Source organism: Gnatocerus cornutus, chromosome 3, assembly GCF_029298725.1.
Source record: "Gnatocerus cornutus isolate USDA-ARS CGAHR chromosome 3, icGnaCorn1.1, whole genome shotgun sequence".
Lineage (NCBI taxonomy): Eukaryota > Metazoa > Arthropoda > Insecta > Coleoptera > Tenebrionidae > Gnatocerus > Gnatocerus cornutus.
The window spans coordinates 15,725,533-15,746,913 of NC_142235.1; the positions used below are offsets into that span (position 1 = coordinate 15,725,533).

At 32.3% G+C, this 21,381-nt stretch overlaps 2 protein-coding genes across 2 annotated transcripts; both read left to right on the forward strand.

Moving 5' to 3' along the window:
• The first annotated feature begins 1,778 nt into the window (after nucleotides 1–1,778).
• LOC148177445 (serine protease SP24D-like) lies at nucleotides 1,779–2,489 on the forward strand. The gene is made up of 4 exons (XM_088033346.1): nucleotides 1,779–1,806; nucleotides 1,863–1,960; nucleotides 2,013–2,276; nucleotides 2,352–2,489. Exons 1-4 carry the CDS (start codon nucleotides 1,779–1,781, stop codon nucleotides 2,487–2,489), a joined length of 528 nt encoding a protein of 175 aa, XP_087889472.1.
• Nucleotides 2,490–5,380: 2,891 nt separating this feature from the next.
• LOC148177446 (trypsin-like) lies at nucleotides 5,381–7,233 on the forward strand. The gene is made up of 8 exons (XM_088033347.1): nucleotides 5,381–5,408; nucleotides 6,038–6,135; nucleotides 6,180–6,449; nucleotides 6,525–6,635; nucleotides 6,701–6,832; nucleotides 6,884–7,014; nucleotides 7,071–7,160; nucleotides 7,227–7,233. Exons 1-8 carry the CDS (start codon nucleotides 5,381–5,383, stop codon nucleotides 7,231–7,233), a joined length of 867 nt encoding a protein of 288 aa, XP_087889473.1.
• The last annotated feature ends 14,148 nt before the right edge of the window (nucleotides 7,234–21,381 follow it).

Here is a 21,381-nt window from a genome sequence, read left to right on the forward strand (position 1 = left end):
AAAGTATTTCCCTGATTTTGCTTTTGTTGAATGACACAAAGAAGGATCCACTTCTTATTCTCTTTAGCAAGAATTATAAAAAGTGGCTTATTCGGTCTTATGGTCACTTTTTGGAATTTGGGCTTCAAATCAATAATGCTTTCAACAAGCAGAAATTGGTGGACGTAGTCGTGTTGGTATTTTTTAAAAAGTAACTTTGCAATGTTTTGGATATCTTCTTTTTCGTAATGTTTACCGGCCAAAAGTTTGGTTCTAGTTGTGTCAGTTTCGATTTCTGGGTACGAATGTAGGTTTTCGTCTTCGCTTGCACTGTCGTCGGATTCTTGAATATCCATTCTAATGAACAGAACGTGAAATTAGACAACAGTTAATCCAAAGCGAACAGATTTGCGTTTGATAGAAAATGGGTGATGAGTCCAATTGAAAAACTTTTTAGTACACATTTTAAATTAGCAAATCAATATACATTAAAAAGTATTTTTTTTCATTTTTTGGTTTTATATTTCACTCAAAATTAATACAAAATTTCTAAACCCAGTTAATTAGAAATATTACAGAAGTTAAAAAATCGACAACAATCAAGACTAGTTACTAACCTTGCCACTTGAAGAATTCCTAAAACTTCACACGAATGCACTAGAATTTACAAACAAATTTTTTTTAAACTCAAGCACCTGTTATAAACGTCATAATAAGAAGAATGGTATTCATTGAGTCGTCTGTAAAATTTACTTGCGTTTATATAGTAAAATATCCACCAGTTATGGTTCATTTTTTAGGAAATGAGCAATTCAACTCTTCAATTGAACACTAATATTTTTATTAGCTGTCTTAATTATTTATTGTTTTAATTTTAAGATTAATAAAAATTATCAATAGTCAATAAATTTTGAAATAAAATTTTGCTAGAGAAGTGTAATAAACTTGTCTATAATTTAAAAATATTAAACGTCGTTTTCATAACGAAAAAAATTGTTAAAAATGAACCCGAAAAGATCCTCAAATAATCGACAAAAATCAGTTGTAATTTTGTACACCCTGTGATGATGGGATTCGGGTACCAAATAATCGAAGTCAAGTTACGGGGAAGTTCTATTCACACTTTCTTTACACATTGACAATACATTAATGATGAGGACGATGACTCTTACTAACTATACATTTTATGGCAACTATTTATAACAAACAAATTGAGTTGTATCAGCAGATTTACCTGCAATAACCATTACCATATATGGAAGTATTTCGCTAAAGGTAATGGGTATTGAACTCATTACTCCATTGCGTTCTCAGCAATTGGTAGAGGTAACTGTCCGCTTTGTTGGACTTTAAACAATAGTTTAAATAAGCAAATTTAACATATTACAATATTTTACCATTACAACCCGTTGTAATAAAAAAATCCCAACAAAATGTCCAACCTATTACTAGTTGCCTGCACAGACATAAAAAAATAATTTCAAAAACCTATAAGGATGTCGTTGAAGAAAACTTTTCTTCGACTAAAAGTTTATTGTTTTAGACAATGTCAAATTTCTGGTTTCATACCTGTTACCAAATTTGGTAATATAATTTACATCATTTAAAAAGGTATTGAGACCTACCATCACTTAAAAATATTCTGTTGTACTTAAAAATTACCTGTACAGAAAATGTTTGTAAAGTAAACATAGTTACCACGTTTTATCTGACAGATCTTACACAAGTGACGGAAATGTGAAAGATACAGAAATTGTTCTAGTGAAAGTAAAATTTTTTGGTCGCACTATTAAAACATAATGGATCATTCACTTTTATTTTTGCTTGGTAGGTTTATAATGTTCTATTCCTATTTCAAACGTTTTTATAAAAGCACCTTTTAGGGTTTATTCTAATAAAAACTAACCATATTAACACTACGGAAGAGCCCCGAAAATTTACTGGTAAGAGAGTTACCGACAGGTCTCAGTTTCCATATCAGGTAAAAGAGCTTCGATTTCGGTTTTACATTGAATTTTTCATTGAATTTTTAGGCTGCTGTTATTTTTAACGATATTAAATTGTTAGTTTGTGATGGAGCAATAATTCATAAGAGGTTTGTTTTAACAGCGGCACATTGCTGCTATGACGCAGACAAAGATCTGAGACCAGTTTCTGATCTACGTGTTAAGGTTGGCAATAAGGAAATGTTTGGTGAGATTCATAATCCTTCCTACCACGTTAAATCTATGATTGTTTATGACGAATATGACATACAAAATGAAGAAAACATGGAAAATGATATATCGTTGTTGGAAGTAAGCACATTGTACCAATTCTAGAGTATTTTATATAATTGTTATTTATATTTTATTACATTTCATTTTGTACAGATATCTAAAGGATTTAGACATTGGACTAACGACATACGTCCAATTAATCTTAGAATGATTCCAACTCTATATGGAAACTGTTTTGTGTCTGCATTTCTGTTTGGTGATGAAGTAGTAAGTATATACTTTTCCAACTGAGCTAACGTTATATTATATGGTTGTCATAAAATTCTGCTATTGTGCAAATGTTAACCACTTCAAAGAAGACGAAAATTTCGAATTGTAAATAACGGGCCCGCTACGTAATAAGTACTTTTCTTTAGGATCAGATCGGCCAAATATGATTTATTAGAGGGCACTTGTCACCGAAAAACCTCAAACTACTTACAACAATGCAGATGGTTATTTGCGGTTACCAAGTTTTATAGGTGCAATATACAGGGTCCGGCAACACTTGTGTCCACCCCCAAAATCGTCGTTAATTTTAAAGTTACAATTTTGAAAATTTGCATACGTTTATAGTTGACATAGCTCTAAAAACTGACGCAAAAATTTGTTTTTTATCACAGTTTGGTTGGCGTCGCGACGCCTAAGAAGTATAATTTTTAGCGATTTTTGAGTTTTTGCAGAAATATTCACGAATTCAAATTTTTTTCAACTTAACTGTGATACAAATATTTGAGTTTTTATTTTAAATCTAATGCAAATTGTGTTTAAAATTAGTTTAAAGTTAGTTTTTAAAATTATGACAGCGCAGCGGCAAACAACGTTAACACCAAAATTTCACAAGTCACTTCATTCACTCTTAAAAAGCTTAATTTTGATTAACACAGACATGTTGCACTTTATAGACACCAGAAATTGTTAATTAACATCGACAAAGCGACAATTTCACCAATTAAGACTTTTGTTACAATCTAAAGCGAGCCAAAAGGTAGATGTCATTAGTGACACAAGATCTTGACAGATGGGTGTAAACGTAGTTCCCAATTTTGACGTAATGAAATTGGAAACTAACTTGATAAAACAGCATTTTTTTCTCAAATTTACAAGACAATTTGCATTGAATCTAAAATAACAACTGAGATATTTTTAACACATTTATATTAAAAAAAAAAAAATTAGAGGTTGATATCACAAACCCTCACAATTAACTAAAAATTATATTTTTAAGGCATCGCGACGCCAAACTATCGGTGATAAAAAACAAATTTTTGCGTCATCAACTGTGAGCGTATGCAAATTTTCAAAATTTTATCTTTAAAATTAATGACGATTTTGGGGGTGGACACAAGTGTTGCCGGACCCTGTATTAAAGATTCACGTTCGGTAGAAGTAACTAAATTTAGTAACTTTTATTTTTGAGGTGTGTAACTAAGGTTATAATTTTTCTAGTGTAATGTCTTGTAAAGCAGATGTCATCCAAATGACAGTTTTTGGTTTGTCATTAAAGGTAAATATTTATTTTCCAAACGAAAAAGAAGAAAATCATCAGATTCAAAACTAGTTCATCGATTTCATCTTCTGAATCTGACTTTGTTAGTGTTACAATGACTGATGGAATATTGTCTACAACTGCGTCTCCAATGAGTGCTGTCCAGTCTTGCCGAATTAATTTTTCGCAGTGTGAATCAAAATTTTTTCAGTTGTTTGGTGCGCTTTGCGACATTCATTTTAACCATAAATTTCTGACTTTGTTCTTTCCCATCCTGTTTTCTTCCTTTTGAAACTGCTTGTCTTGTGATAGTTGATTCCATCTCGTTGTATTGTCAAATTTGAATGACAAATTTATTTAATAGACAATGATGCCAATGTTTAATTCCTAGTTATTTTAGAAATTCAACGTAGCGACACAAAAGTGTCTATTAGTTACTTCTACCGAACGTGAATCGCCTTAGCTCAGCTGCAAAAGTATAAATATTCTATCTAAAGCATTTATTAAAGAGGTACTTTAATTGAATATTTCACAAACTGAACCTTTTCAGTACAAGCTTATGTATGCAGAAGTTTCAATACTAGACTGGAAGATATGCAACGAAATATTTTCACAGTCACTTTCTAAACAAAAAATTTGTGCACGCGGTAACGCAAGTACTTGTCTTGTAATAAAATGGCTTGGTACGTTTTGTGTGTATTTAACTTGAAATTTACAGTATTTCTCTGGAGCACCTTTGGTTTGTTCAAATGAATTAGTTGGATTGATTATCGGTGGTTATGAATGTAGTGGCGAAAAAAATCTTACTAATACTTATACGGACCTCTTTCAATTCTTGGACTGGATAAACTCCCACATTCCTGATGACACGCTTACAATCACTGATTCTACTCCACCATCTTCAGCAGAGAGAAAAATTTCGTCATTGTTTTCTTTAATAATGACAATCGTGCCATGGCTCAGAATATTTTAAGACACGTTTATGAAAAATTTATGTAAAATTTTCCAAATCCATGTCCAATACTTTAAACTTCTTCTGATTCATTTACTTTATTCTCTAGAATTTAGCAGTAGTTAATTTAAACCACGCTTAACTGTAAGCGTCTTTTAATAAATCAGCTAAGTGAAGGCTAAGCTAAGCCACCTTTAGTTACCCTTAGCTTTTAAGTTTTTAAAATTTGTCAGCGCTGACATAATAATAAAAGAAAAACGGAACCAAAGATTTTTACAAATAATCTTTCAAATCTTTGCTGATAGTTTTTAATTTAGACCCAGCTAATTTGAAAGTCCGGAAGATGAAATTTTCGAGACGCTTACAAAACCGTCAAAAACGAACGGAGCAATAAAATTAAAGATGTATTGTTCTAAAATTTTGATTTAACGTTTTAGACGATGTCAAATTTTTTGTTTCATATGTGTAACCAAATTTGGTAACATAATTTCCATCGTCTAAAAAGGTTTTTAGACCTACAACCACTTAAAAATATTCTGATTTATATAGTTAAGAATTACCTGTACAAAAAATTTTCATAAAGTAAATATATTTAGCTACAATGTTTTATCTGACAGATCTTACACAAGTGACGGAAATGTGAAGGATACAAAAATTGTTCTAGTGAAGGTAACATTTTTCGGTCCACACAGTTAAAACAAAATGGACTATTCTCTTTTAATTTTGCTTGGTAGGTTTATACAGGGTGTCCCAAAAGTGACGCACCACCTTAAAAGGGGGTAATTGGGTGGTCCTCCAGAGTACCAAAAAAATGTTAAAAAAAATTCCAGACTCTCTGTTTTCGCAGGAGGAGTAAACGAAAATTAGGAAAATGGCAACATTGCAGAAGTGTACCCCCCTATAAATTAAATTTCCAGTAGTCAAAGCCATAGTAACGTTGCTGTTGTATTGTTGGCGTTAGTCAGGTCGGCTCATGAACGAGTATTGTAACTATGGTTTCACGTGAACGATGCCACACTGATCGAGATTGTTAATTCAAAAATTTTCTTAACAGTTTTTAGGCATTTCTTACAAGATTTTTCCGATTTTTTTTGCACCATGCCTTTGCGCAAAATGTTCTTTGGGTAACAAATTTATTTGAACGTAAAATTATTGCACAGAAATCGTTAATTTTCGCATCAAACTTTGCCTCTTCAACCCATCGTATCTCGAAAAATTGAAGACATGGATTTTTTTTAACATTTTTCCGGTGATCTATGGCATTGTCCGATGATACAGTTTCACGGTGGTGCGTCACTTTCGGGACACCCTGTATTGTTCTATTCCTATTGCAAATGTTTTTATAAAAATACTTTTTAGGGTTTTTTCTAATGAAAACTGACCATATTAACACTACGGAAGAGTCCCGAAAATTTACTGGTAAGAGAGTTACCGACAGGTCACAGTTTCCATATCAGGTAAAGGCTTCGATTTCTGTTTGAATTTTGCATTGAATTTTTAGGTTGCTATTGTTTTCAAATCTCTTAAATTGTTACATTGTGGAGGGACAATAATTCATAAGAAGTTTGTTTTAACAGCGGCACATTGCTGCTATGACAGAGACAAAGATCTGAGACCAATTTCTGATCTACATGTTGTGGTTGGCAGTCTAAAATTGTTTGATACTTTCGAGATTCATAACCGTTTCAAGAAAGTTCAATCTATGATTGTTCATAACGAATATGACATAGAAAATGAAGAAAACATAGAAAATGATATAGCGTTGTTGGAAGTAAGCACATTGTACAAATTCCAGAGTATTTTATATTATTGTTATTTATATTTTATTACATTTTATTTTGTACAGATATCTAAAGGATTTGGAGACTGGACAAGCGACGTAAGTCCCATTAATATTAAAAGTATTCCAACTCTTTATGGAAACTGTTTTGTTTCTGGATTCATATACACTGGACAAGTAAGTATATAAAAATTCTATCTAATGTATTTATTACAGAGAGGTACTAATTAAATATTCTACAGACTGAATCTTCTCAGTACGTGCTTATGTATGCAGAAGTTTCAATAATAGACTGGAAGATATGCAACGAAATATTTTCAGAGTCACTGTCTAGACAAGTAATTTGTGCACGCGGTAGTTCAAGTTCTTGTTTCGTAATAAAATGGCTTGGTACGTTTTGTATGCATTTAACTTGAAATTCACAGAATCGCTCTGGAGGACCTTTGGATTGTTCAAATCAATTAGCTGGATTGGTTGTCGGTGGTTGGGAATGTAGTGGTGAAAAAAATCTTACTAATACTTATACAGACCTCGTTCAATTCTTGGACTGGATAAAGTCCCACATTCCTAATGACACGCTTACAATCACTGATTCTACTCCACCCTCTTCAGCAGAGAGAAGAATTTCGTCACTGTTTTCTTTAATAATGACAATCGTGCCATTGCTCAGAATATTTTAAGACACGTTCACGTCAAACTTATGTAAAATTTTCCAAATCCATGTCCGATACTTTAAACTTCTTCTGATTCATTTACTTTATTTTCTAGAATTTAACAGTAGTTAATTTCTGGCTATTATCTGGAAATTTTGTAGGATGTTCTAGGTCTCTTAAGTCCCAGTTGCTCAGTGCGCGCTTAAACCATGCTTAACTATAAGTGTCTCTTAATAAATCAGCTAAGTGAAGGCTTTACTAAGCCACCTTTAGTTACTCTTAGCTTCAAAGTTTTAAAAATTTATCTGCGCTGACATAATTAAAAAAGAAAAACGGATTTTTACAAATAATCTTTCAAATCTTTGCTGGTAGTTTTTAATTTAGACTCAGATTATTTGAAATAAAAATCGATGATCGTCCCAGATATTAAAAAAATTATTGATTGATACTATTTCAAATAAGAACCTTCTCATAGCCAATTCAACCGGTTGATATACTTTGCCGCAGTGCTTTGTTGAATATTTTAATATCGTTATAATGGCAGAAATCATGCTTTTACTGTCAAGACCATTTTTTACAACCAGCAGCTTCCAATAAACTAATAGAGACATGAAACATAAAGTGCTTGTAACTCAAAAACTGTAAGGGCCTGAATATTGTGCGTCAATCAACTCAGATTTTGATGAAGAATTCCTCATTACAAGAAAATGCCAGCGATCTGTATAGTAAAATATTCACCAATTATGGCTCATTTTTTAGGAAATGACCAATTTAATTCTTCAATTAAACATTAATATTTTTATTAGTTTAATTGTTCAATTATTATTATAGTTCACTCATTGTTTAATTTTAAGGCCAATAAAAGATAATACTAGTCAATAAATTTTGGAATAAATTTTACTCGAGAAGTGTAATAAACTTTCTATAATTTAAAAGTATTAAACGCCGTTTTCATTACAAAATCAACTATAAAAAATGAATCCGAAAAGTCTCTCAACAAAATCAGTTGTCATATATCCCGAGGTTGAAATTTCAATGTTTTCCGAAAAAATGTTGTATCTAAATATAATTTTGTCGTTATCTCGCTTATTTGCAAGCAAAGTAAAATTATCAGAAAATTTCTCGTTAAATACAAAATTGTGCGGATTTTTAACATACGTCTACAAATAAAGGAATTAGAAGTCACTAGGTGGCCCTCGGAATTCTGTAGACTCGCTTTTTTCGTGGACCTCGCTTTTCCGTGGCGTTGGATATTAATTTGGGATTGTTTATTTGTTAGATTATGAAACAAAAAAGGCGAGTTTTACAGAATTCCGGGGCCACCTAGTTAATTGTATTTTGTCATTTAACATTTAGTAAAGAAAGTTTTAAACCAACTTCATATTTTGTGTTTTTTGATTTTTGAAACTCTGATACAAATAATTTTCTGAAAATTTTTTGAAAAAAAAAAACAGAGTTAAAGGTTTAAAAAAAATAACCAACGGGCTTCGCAATTTAAAATTTAACAGTACTACGCAGAACATTCATAAATCAGGCAGGCTGCGCCTTTAATGGTTTCTGAGTCCATTGCAAATTCTATTACAATCAAAGATGAAAAAATATAAGTCACACGGTGTAGTCTCTCATTTGGACATCACGTCATATCAAGAAAAAAAGATAACAGAATCTCGCGAATTTATATAAATTGGTGAGTTTCTATGAATAAATTCATTAATTCGCAAATAAACATTGCATTTCAATAATCCCCGATAATAAGAATTATTATTCACACAGAGTGTTTGAGATTTTCGCTGCCATATTTGAAACGGACATACAGAAAAATGGCCGAGTCAAAAAAATAATTTGATATTTCAGCAATAATTATAAATGGGCTACAATAATAATTTATATTTTGGAACTCATTGTTTGGAAACGAACTATTTGTTTAAGTTTATTCATTCATAAATTGGTATTGACCAGAGGCTGATTTTCTTTTGATGTCGTCTAACTCCTTATTTTCAATTGATATCTTAATGTCTTAATATCTTAATGATTTTTTCTCATTGTCTAGTGATTTCTCATTGATGACATGACTTGTCAGAGATTAATACTTCTCAAAAATGGCTCAACACTTAACTTCCTCTTATTTCCTCGCTAATTTCCCCTGATTTCCTTTAGATTTCGTCTAACTTTCCCTGATTTTCTTGTGATTTCGTCTGATTTTCCCTGGTTTCCTATTGATTTCTCCTGATGTACTAATGATTTTTTCAACAATTTCGTCTAAATTTTATTGATTTTTTTTATTTCGTCTAAGTTTCCATGATTTCGTAACGAATTCCTCTGATTCATAGTGATTTACTAAGACTGATACACTGATTTCCCAGGAACATTGATCTCAGAAGTCAAATTTTTCAAAAATGGCATTCGCCAAACTTCCCTTAATTTCTTTGTATTTATTTTTGTCTAATTTCCTCAGAATTTTCTTATAATTTCGTCCAAATTTCCCTGATTTTCTTATGACTTCGTCTAACTTCCCCTGATATCCTAGTGATTTCCTCTGATTTCCTTTTGATTGGCCTCTGATGTTCTAATATTTTTCCCTGATTTTTTAATGATCACGTCTAACTTCCCCTGATCTAGTGATTTCCTCTTATCTCCTATTGATTGTACCTAATTTTCAAGTGATTTCTCATTAATTTCCCTGATTTTCTCGTGATTTTTCTGGGAGGTTAACATCTCGGGTATCGCTGTTTGCAAAAAAGGTTTATATGCGCTCTTTCTTGAACTTATGCAATTACACAATAGATTCGCAGTTTTTGAAGAAAGACTGCTGTTGATAATTTTCGTTTATAACGACAGTTCAATTCATAGAATTCCACAGTAATTAAGGCGATTTCTAAGTTAGTGTCCGCTAAATCATAAAATGGTTGGAACTCATGACAGGTCCCACTGCTTCTCAAACGCAAAACCGACAGCAAAAAATTGAATAAATTTTGTAACTTCAATTATCCCCGATAACATCATTGCGACTTTAATATTCTATTTATTTTGTATTATTTTATTTCTATGTTTAAATGAAAATGTACGCAGAAGGCGAATTCTGTTATTCTTGACAACCTTTTTTGGATAAGTTATGTTACTGCTGTTCTATTATCGATGCCGTTTTGGTGGTTTGTTGTTTTCCTTTTCCAACCCCTGTTATCATAAGTTATGAACGAAGATGAAGAACACTTAGTCGAGAGTCGTACCGGTACCACATTCACAAAAGAAAATCGTAAGTCGGGTAAATAGGATGTGATTATTACTGATTTACAGCAGCCCCATTTTATGGCTTAGAGGACACCAACTCAGAAATTGCCTGTACCTTCCAAAATATTCTTTTTTACGGAAATAAGGACCCAAAGAACTCATTTAGCCCATCCAAAGCAAATACTTGTACCCGAAACATGCGTAAAAAATCTATTTTCTTGTAAATCGAGAGTAAACTTTCGTAATTAATTAATGTCAAATTATGTTTTTTTCAGAGCTCGGACTAATTTTAATAAGTGGATTTTCTTTCGAAGAAAAGAAGCCGCTACCGTAAACTATATTTTATGTATTTAAACATTTTGTATAAACATCGTATAATTGTAGATGTGCGGTTTGGGGTTTGTTCAAGGGTTCTGTTTTTTTTTGTTGAACTACAATAAAACGACCATCAAGATGGTCAGTTTTTTCTGGTGAGAAAGGGTGTGGAGTGATGTCGATACTTGTCGTAAATAACAAAACTAATTAAGAATTATGTAGTGTGATAGTTTACTCTTTTTGTATAATGAGTACCCCAATTAAGCCATACATACCTACTTGCATTTTTAGTCTCCCTAATATCTACCGCTTTAGAACGATTAAAAATCGGCCAAATCGTAAATAGTACTTACGTTTTGGGGTATTTTATGTCAACGATTTTTTTTAAACTACAATAAAACGACTATCAGGACGCCCGGTCGCATTTTTTATATAGGTTTCGCATTCTTTATCTCTTGTTAATTTATTGTTTTCTGGGAGTTCATATTTGTTTATCGGTTTATTCGTAATGAAGATTATTTTATTCGATCGTACATCATTAATTCTATTAGTTCCTCCCAAATTACTACAGATCCCGCGAAAGAATAGAACAACATTCGAAGCTCGGCTATGAACTTCTAGTTGTCGGTACCAAATAATGATTTTATGGGTTGATTGGGGTAGAGTCACTACCCAATTGGACAAAACCACTAAATATAGCAGATTCTAAAACTTTCTCATTGTGAAAGACATCGGTAAAATTCGCTTAATTTGTTTAATCCTTCTAATATCTGCTGTCTTACAACGATTAAAAATTTGACCGAATCGTAAATGTTCACCAAAATTTGAACTCGTCGCATCAATTTAATTTATTTGTTGAAATTTTGTCTAACTGTAAGCATATAGTATTCTTTTTAGGTCTGCTTTGACTTTCGATAAGATTGTGCAAATCTGTTTGTTGATATTTAGTCGGAATTGACACTTTGAAAAAAATAGCTTGCTACTTGATATTGAAAATGTACTACATATTAAAAATAAGCGCCGAACAGGCTCCTTGAGAATGTTTTGTTTTCTTCGAGTTGTTTACCTGTTCATTCATTATTAAACAATGAAGAATATTTTATTTATATCATCAGAACAGAATAAGTTAGGATGTAGATATGTTTTTTTGTATCTTGCCCTCGTACCAAAATCACACGCTTGCAATAAAATTTCCATGGGTAACTGTTTCGAGAAATATCCCAATATGCGAAAAATTAATGAAAAATCGAATTGTCTCGATACGCTACAATTTCTAGAGATAATAGAGTACGACTTTGTTGTAGTAGGTCGGGAATGGATTAAAATTTAGAAAAACGAAATTATTAGACGTTCGGTTCTTTGATTATGCTTTAAGTAATAAAGTCTTCGTCCCCCGGAAGGGGCGGTCCAGTTTGTTTACATATCACTTCAGATCCCGAGAAAAGAGGTAAAAAATACTGGTCATAATTCTCGGGCAACATTTGAAGCTCCGCTGTCAAGTTACAGTTACAGCAGGTAGCAAATAGTGATTTTATGTCTTAATTGCAGTACTCACTATAGAAAAGCATTAAACCGGTAAATTAGCAGATTCTTAAATTTTCATATTATTTACTCCTTTTGTGTAATGAGTTCCCGCAATTGAGTCTTACACACTTGCATTTTTTGTCTCTCTAATATCTACTGCCGCCGAACGATTAAAAATTGACCGAGTCGTAATAAAAATTGATACTCGTCGCGTCCATTTCATCTATCTGTTCTACTTTTGCATAAGTACCCCTAAAAAGAGCCTGTTAGATACTTGGTATTTATGCAACAGTTGTCGGCATTAAGTCTTAATTGGAGTACTCACTACACAATAGTACCAAACTACCGAATAGCAGATTTTGTTATTGATGAAAAACATCGGTAAAATGTGCCACCCGACTATCCCTGTCTGATGGTCGTTTTTTTTTCTGGTGAGAAAGGGTGTGTAGTGGATGCCGGTACTTATAAATACTCATAAATAACAAAACTAACTCAAGTGTTGTGATGGTGTACTCCTTTTGTGTAATAAGTACGTTAATTAAATCATACACATTTGCATTTTTAGTCTCTCTAATATCTATTATTTACTGCTTTAGAACGATTAAATGTCGGCCGAGTCGTAAATGGTACTTACGTTTCGGGATATTTATGATGAACGGTTCGTTTTTCTTTTTTTGTTAAACTACAATAAAACGACCATCAGGACTTCTTAATCCCTTGTTAATTTATTGTTTTAGTCAAATTCATATTTGTTTATCGCGACTATCGCTGTGTGATGGTCGTTTTTTTAATTGTGTGAAGGGGAATGGGGTGACGCCGATTTAGAACTAATAATTAAATTATGAAGAATATTTAATTTATCTCATCAGAACAGAATAAGTTAGGATTTATTTGTAGATATGTTTTTTTTGTAACTTCTCCCCGTGCCAAAATCACACGCTTGCAATAAAATTTCCATCGGTAACTGTTTCGAGAAATATCCCAATATGCGAAAAATTAATGAAAAATCGTATTATTTCGAAACGCTATTGTTGTAGTATATTGTTGTAGTAGGTCGGGAATGGATTAAAATTTAGAAAGTCGAAATTGATTACACGTTCGGTTCTTTGATTATGCTTTAAGTAATAAAGTCTTCGTCACCCGGAAGGGGCAGTTTGTTTAGATACCACTTCAGATCCCAAGAAAAGACGTAAAAAATACTGGTCATAACACTCGGGCAATATTTGAAGCTCCGCTGTCAAGTTATCCAGTTGCAGCAGGTACCAAATAGTGATTTTATGGCTTAATTGCAGTACTCACTATACAAAAGCATTAAACCGGTAAAGTAGCAGATTCTTAAATTTTCTTATCTTTTACATCTTTTGTGTAATGAGTTCCCGCAATTAAGTCTTTCACACTTGCATTTTTTGTCTCTCTAATATCCACTGCCGCCGAACGATTAAAAATCGACCGAGTCGTAATAAAATTCGATACTCGTCGCGTCCATTTTATTTATCTGTTCTACTTTTGCATAAGTACCCCTAAAAAGGGCCTGTTAGATACTTGGTATTTATGCAAATTTTTTATACAGACTATCAACAAATGTTTGTCCATCAAATGATGATCTGTGATTGAACAATGAATTCGCGCTTCCTGATTTTTAAGTGTAAGTTACGCATACATACGGAAAACACACCTTGATGTCGAACTCGATTAAATAAATCAATCTCCGCTAATGTTTCCTTCGTTGGGACCGATTTAAATAAGTGCCGAGACAAAAAAAAACCGCTACCGTACATGTTGTGTGTACAAAAAATCAGACCCTTTTGAGATGTTTATGACTGAGTCTCTCGACTTAATGGTCATGGTTTTGTCCCCACGAACATTAAAGCATTTTGAAACATCTACCACGTCAGCAAAGCCGGACGAACGAAAACGATTTTTAAAAACTTATTTCTCGAAAACCAAACGGCCGAAAAGGACGAAAACCGGCCACTTTGTTAGTTTAGAAACTCGTCGATTTTTCTAGCGGGGCAAAAGGAGCGAGAATGGTACAGTTCGGGAGGAGATAATTTTGAAAGTACGTACACGCTCGAACTCGAACATCTCAACTTTAGAGTGAGGGTTACCCTACACGTTTTAGTACATATAGAGTTAATTACTTTTTTTTAGTCTATTAACTGCTGTCGTTTCAGAATTAAATGTATTGTACTTTCAATAATTATGAGGCAATAAAAACGCAAATGTTCAATTGTTGAATTGAATTTGAAAATAAAATAAAGTTGGAATAAACGAATGATTACCTATATAAACACAAACTTTTTTGATAAATTTTACTTGTTGTGACCACTACAGAAGATTCTTGGGCGTTTCCATCAGCAAGAGAGAATAAATTAAAGGTTAGTGATGTTGCTTTTTCACTAAAATTTAATATACATTTTTACGGCAAAAATTACATTATTGGAATCCATATTTATTTTTTTTATTTCTGGACGCCAAAATCTAAATTAATTTTGGATTTTTTGTATTAAAATTTCAAAGTAAAAGATCTTTTAGGTAATTATTGACAATCTACCATAAGTTTTTATTTTTTACAGAATGGGTAATATTAAAATTTTGCCTACCATCAGTTGTCGAAATGCTTCCGCTAACTCAATTGTCAAAAACTTGAAAAACTTCAGCAAGGAAACATACTTTGAACTTTACAACGACACTAATCAAAACATCGTCGACACTCACATCTTCAGCGTTGATGACTTTGACTTTAATTGAGTTTCACGTCCAAATAAAAATCTCAATGGACGTAAAATTTCAGCCCATGGTCACATCCGCGAAAGAGAAGAACTCACTTTTATCGCCGCTAATTGCCCTTTCAAAATAAGAGTAACCTTCGACGATGGCACCGTTGATGAATTCCGCGTATCCCAAAAAGACGCAATCGGCGAAGGAAACGGTTTTTGGACCATCAAAGCATATCATGAGGTCCATGGCTACAGATCTGGGAAGAACACGTTTGTTGTTAAAATTCAGAACACTGACAAGCAACTCCGTGGCGAAAAAAACGCTGACGGCAACGAGGAAATGACGAAAAAAATATCCGAAGGTGCTTTAAACGTACTTCATGAGGATAAGGGAATTGATGCTAACATTGTGACTCGAAAAATGAAAGATCAAGAAAGCTCAATTTGGGATAGCTTGAAGTTTGAAGCAAACAATCTTTTTAACCATGCCAATAACTTGGAGCAAGAGACATCTTTATTGTTTAAAAAAATCAAGGAATCTAATGATCACAGTCAAGCCCACAAAGTTAAGAGTATGTACAAAGGAGTTGCCGCTATGTACGAATTAGCTGTGCTGAAATTTAAAGAACTTGCGAAGAAAGACAAGGATTTCATTGATAAAATCAATTTTACCAAGGAAACTATCGAAAAGATTGAGAAGCTGATTAATGAGATTGAAAACTTTGATGATTAAAAAGCGAAAATGAAGTATTCTCTACAATTTATATTATAATATTAATAAAGCAGAATCGTGTTACTATTATATTATTTTTCATGTCGTCTTTTGTCTTTTCATTCAAGGCAGACCATACGTAAACGTTTTGCTAGAAAACTGTCAATCGCTCAAATATTTTAGTTTTTATACGTCAAAACAGCGACGGTAGTTTTAATCAAGACGTTTCTACAAAAAGTTCAATTTCAAATTTTGTGCGAGAAAAATGAATTAAATTGACAATTTCAACTATAGTAGACACTGAAACTTGGACAGAATTGTCATTTGGTTCTCATAATTTCTAAACTGGGCTCTACGGAGGTCGTTTGTCTATAACCAAATATTTAATTTTTGACTCAGTTGTCATTTTGACATTTTAGCAGTAATAAAACCACTCGGCTACAAAACCCTTCGCCCAAGACCAAGTGTTGTAGCGCAAAACCAACTGTCGCTCTCTTATGACGGCGCATTTTTTTTTAACGCCAATCATAATGACAATAAAGCGAGGCTTTTTGAAATCACAAGATTTAGTGTTTACCATAGTTTACCTAATGTTATTGATTTTCGCGTTTTGCGTAAATATAAAAAAACTAAACTGAAGCTAGTTTGCTCAAAAAAATTTATTTCACAAATATTTGTAGCAAAACAGGCTTCAGATTTAGAATCAGAAGGCAATTCTACTTTAGAAATAACCATTCACTGCCCCAATACAAATTTTGTTTAAAATGGAATTTTGTGATTAGGTACCATCCAACAGACAAAAGCCAATAACAAAGTTACGCAACAATTCTTAACTTCCAGTGAATTGCTGCTTTAATGATTTTGTCCACAACCGATATATCGTCGTCTAAGCGGCAAATAACAAGGCAATATCAATTTGTACAAAGTCATACGGGAGCGTATTTCAGATGAATAAATGAAGTGATTTATGAAATTTGGAATAAATGTAGTTTGAAAGTGTTTCATCATGATATTGAAAACTAACGTTTTTTCTCAAATTTAAAACACAATTTGCATAAAATTTAAAATGAAAACGGAGACTTTTTTATCACAGTTATGTTAAAAAAAAAGAGTTAGCGAATGTTTCCACTAAAACTCTAAATTTCACTTCTTTGGGCGTCGCGACGCCAAACTGGCTGTTTCACCTCACGGTGGAATGTTGTAACGGAATAGTGATTCGACTCAAATGATTTTTGGATGTTTATACTCTTTCGAGTTTAGAATTTTGAATGCTTAAAAACTAATTTGTGATGTCTCACCCCACCCTGCCACCCTCAGTTGGTACAGAGGGGGTGGATTTATGAATTGGTGGTGGCCTAAACACTGGAAGTGATAAAAAAAGCGTTATATTCTAGAACTTAATCAACCATTAGTCGTAAGCATTTGAACAAAAAGCGCATATTTGTTTGCCAACTAATTTTGTATTTTTTTTATTTAAAAAATATAAATTAGGCAATTTTGTGCTTTGAATTTACTTTAATCAGTTCAATCAAAACGAGAAAAAAAATGCATCATACTTTATAAACAAATTTCGGTATTTTTAAATGCTAATGAAACGAATAAGAAAGTGTATCTTTTGTGACTGCCGAAACCGAAATCTGCAGAGCGGGCTAAAAAGGAGCGTTGTTGCTCAGTGCGCGCTTAAACCACGCTTAACTGAAAAAACATCGTCTCAGACATAAAAAAAATCGGAGTGAAGATACATTTTTTAATCGATACTGTTTGTCTCATTTCTTGTATACTGGCTGACTGCTACTATTTCAAATAACAGTCTTCTCATAGCCAGTTCAACCAGTTGATGTGTACTTTGCCGCAGTGCTTTGTTGAATATTTTAATATCGTTATATGGCAGAAATCATGCTTTTACTGTAGAGTCAATTTTTTGCAACCTGCAGCTTCCAATAAACTAATGGAGACATAAAACATAAAGTGCTTGTAACTAAAAAACTGTAAGGGCCGTCAATCAACTCAGATTTTGATGAAGAATTCCTCATTACAAGAAAATGCGAGCGATCTATATAGTAAAATATTCACCAATTATGGCTCATTTTTTAGGAAATGACCAATTGAATTCTTCAATTAAACATTAATATTTTTATTAGTTTAATTGTTCAATTATTATTATAGTTCACTCATTGTTTAATTTTAAGGCCAATAAAAGATAACACTAGTCAATAAATTTTGGAATAAATTTTACTGGAGAAGTGTAATAATCTTTCTATAATTTAAAAGTATTAAACGCCGTTTTCATTACAAAATCAATTACAAAAAATGAATCCGAAAAGACTCTCAATTACCGATAAAATTCAGTTGTCATATCTCCCGAGGTTGAAATTTCAATGTTTTCGAAAAAATGTTGTTTCTAAATATAATTTGGTCGTTATCTCGCTTATTTGACAAGCAAAGTAAAATTATCAGAGAATTTCTCGTAAAATACAAAATTGTGCGGATTTTTAACATACGTCTACAAATAAAGGAATTAGAAGAGATTAAAATTTAGACTTTTTTAGTTCGTTTGAAAGTCTATTTAACTATAAATAGGTGCACAGACATAACAAAATAATTTAAAAAAGCTGTAAGGATGTCGTTGAAAAAAACATTTCTTCGATTAAAATTTCCATCAAGTACGGAAGATGAAATTTCCCAGACGCTTTTAAGTCTTAAAAAACTTCAGAAACATACAAAGCAATAAAATAAAAGATGTATTGTATCAAAATTTTGGTTTAATGTTTTAAACGATGTCAAATTTCTTGTTTCATATGTGTAACCAAATTAGTAACAATATTTACAGTTACAGTTAAAAATATTGTAATAAAGTTAAGAATTACCTGTACAAAAACTTTTCATAAAGAAAACATAGTTATCATGATTTTGTCTTACAGATCTTACACAAGTGAAATGTGAAGAATACAAGAATTGTTCTAGTGTAGGTAACATGTTTCAGTCGCACTGTTAAAACATAATGGACCATTCTCTTTTAATTTTGCTTGGTAGGTTTATAATGTTCTATTCCTATTTCAAACGTTTTTATAAAAGCACCTTTTAGGGTTAATTCTAATAAAAACTAACCATATTAACACTACGGAAGAGCCCCGAAAATTTACTGGTAAGAGAGTTGCCGACAAGTCACAGTTTCCATATCAGGTAAAAGAGCTTCGATTTCGGTTTTACATTGAGTTTTTCATTGAATTTTTAGGCTGCTGTTATTTTTAACGATATTAAATTGTTAGTTTGTGATGGAGCAATAATTCATAAGAGGTTTGTTTTAACAGCGGCACATTGCTGCTATGACTCAAACAAAAAAGCATTTTTCCTTATATTTTAAAAACAATTTGAATCAAATCTGAAATGACAAAAGATATGTTTAACACTTTTATATCTAGGAGAGGGGGGGGGGGGGGGCATAGTGCAAACTTTCGCATTCTAAAATAAAGGGAATTAACAAAAATGTTTTACTAAATATCATAGACTAATGTATTGCGAATGATTTTTAAGGTACTTTTTTTGATTACAATAAAAAACTTACGCCATGTGAGCATTATTTTGAAAAATGGGATTGGGTGTTTAATTCTACTATGCCTCAAAAATCGCTAAAACTTACAAACTACATTTTTAAAGCGTCGCGACGACAAAATTATTGGTGATAAAAAACAAATTTTGGCTTCCGGTTCTGTATAACAAATGCATAGGAACGTGAAATAGGCTGTTGATCTTAGTACAGAAATCCTTATTAATATAAGAGTTTTTTTTTAACATTTTTCCTGTGGTCCAATAATGCAGTGCAAAGATGAAAATACCGTTCTATTATTTTCCTATTGGACCTCTTGGTTTCGTCAAACTACCTGACCCCATCATAAATTTTGTGCTTGTGGAGAAGTACTAATTTCTGTGGTTTGCCGGCAATTGCTGGTTGTAAATTACAAAATTTCAGCTTCGATTTAGAATCTAAAATTTTACGCTACGAATACTCGCTTAATTATTGAAATATTTTTTAAAACTTAGGACCGTTGTATTCAGAACGACTTGCTTTACAATCCGATTGGATTCATTTTTGATACAACAACGCAAACCGAAGTTACAGTCTTCAGCCAAAATTGATGCAGTGTAATTACCGTTCCAGGGGCGATATCAATAAAAAAAAGCATGCAGTTTGTAGATAACTACAAGGACAGTATATATTCTAAATTTCAGTTTTCTAGTCCAAACCGTTTTTGAGTTATGATGGCTCCAGTTTACATTCCATTGCCCATAAGGATTTTAGGTAGCGACCGCTCTTAATGTAAGGGAACAGTTTTGACAAAAACTGCATTGCGTTTTTTGGTAAATTTTCTAATTGATTGGTTTTAATATTGCCGAAATGATATTTTCCGCAAGTCTTGAAATGAAATGTCTTTTTAAAACGCAAAAACCTGATTATTTTTTGCTCGCTCAAGAAAAAGATAGCTAGCAATTAGGAAATTACATAATAAATCACATTATTAGAATCAGTTGTCTTTCGACTTTTGATAAAGACGGTCGTTTCGTGCTGCTCTGAGAAAATATCTTGCAAGGTAAAATACTACTAAGGTAATTTTAGTGCTACAGTTACGAAATTTCGGGAAATTACTAGTTTTTAATCAAATATTAACTCTGCCATATTGCAAAATTGTAAATCGAAAGACATAAATAGAAATTTTTATTTTTAATGCCCAAATGCTTCACTAAAATTGATAAATCTCGTAATTTTAGTGAAATTTGAGGAATTACTACTTTTAAGTCGTGTTTTCCACTAAAACTCGATTGTTTAAATTAGAATGTAAATCAATTTTGTGGACCTATGACAGATAAGAAATATGCGGTTTTCTCTATCGATTTTGAAAATTTTGAAACTAATGTAAAGTTGCAAAATCTGTTTTGTCTACCCATCGTATATTTTGGAACTCGACCTTCTGAAAAATCGTTGTCATTCATTACCCTTGGTTATGGCATGGTAATAGCGCCACCTGATTAGGTACTTTTTGTTCGCTCAAGAAAAAAGTAACAGTTTTTGTTATAAGCAATTAGGAATATACATATTAATGAAAACAGTTGTGTTTCGACTTTTGATAAAGACGGTCGTTTCAGAGATGTGTGCTACAGAGTCCTGTTCTGAGAAAATATTTTGTAAGGTAAAGTACTACTATATATTCATTTATTGACATTTTGGAGAGTTTTTAATTCAGAGAAACGTTAGGCGCGTTTGATTGTGCTTTTTTTGACTCGTTTCTATTAACAAAAGCAGTTTACTATACAGAGTGTTTATGCTTAGTAATAATCGGGTTTTAAAGGACGTTAGATACATTTAAACTTTTTTTCATTCAAATGTTTATCTAGGATCTGCGTTTAACTGTTGGATATGATAAACAAACTTTGAACATGGCTCTTAGAATTTTGAAATTTTTTTATTTAAACGGAAACATTTTTTTTTAAATTAGTCGCTCAATATTAATCTTGCAATTTTAAATTTATTTCAAGACTCAACTTTATAATCGCGAGAACGGGTAAGATATTCATTTGACTGAAGTGTTACTAGAAATTCTGTTCTTTTTTTAGTTGGGTTTTCCGTGAAAATTTCCATAGTGGTCTCACGCCACCGCGCTGCAATTCTTTTAGGTCTTACGTATTAATTTCTTTCTGCAATTATGTAATTAGTTGGAGGGCAGACAAGTTGAGCGTTACCGAACCACCGACAACAATTAGGTTTTTTTTGACAG

What these genes read in the sequence shown, in the direction of transcription:
- LOC148177445 (XM_088033346.1), top strand. Translation starts at nt 1,779, where the DNA reads ATGGATCATTCACTTTTATTTTTGCTTG. An exon ending in GGTCTCAGTTTCCATATCAG is followed by an intron (nt 1,961 to 2,012) that starts GTAAAAGAGCTT and finishes TTGAATTTTTAG; the next exon opens with GCTGCTGTTATTTTTAACGA. An exon ending in ATGATATATCGTTGTTGGAA is followed by an intron (nt 2,277 to 2,351) that starts GTAAGCACATTG and finishes CATTTTGTACAG; the next exon opens with ATATCTAAAGGATTTAGACA.
- LOC148177446 (XM_088033347.1), top strand. Translation starts at nt 5,381, where the DNA reads ATGGACTATTCTCTTTTAATTTTGCTTG. An exon ending in GATTCATATACACTGGACAA is followed by an intron (nt 6,636 to 6,700) that starts GTAAGTATATAA and finishes AATATTCTACAG; the next exon opens with ACTGAATCTTCTCAGTACGT. An exon ending in CAATTCTTGGACTGGATAAA is followed by an intron (nt 7,015 to 7,070) that starts GTCCCACATTCC and finishes CACCCTCTTCAG; the next exon opens with CAGAGAGAAGAATTTCGTCA.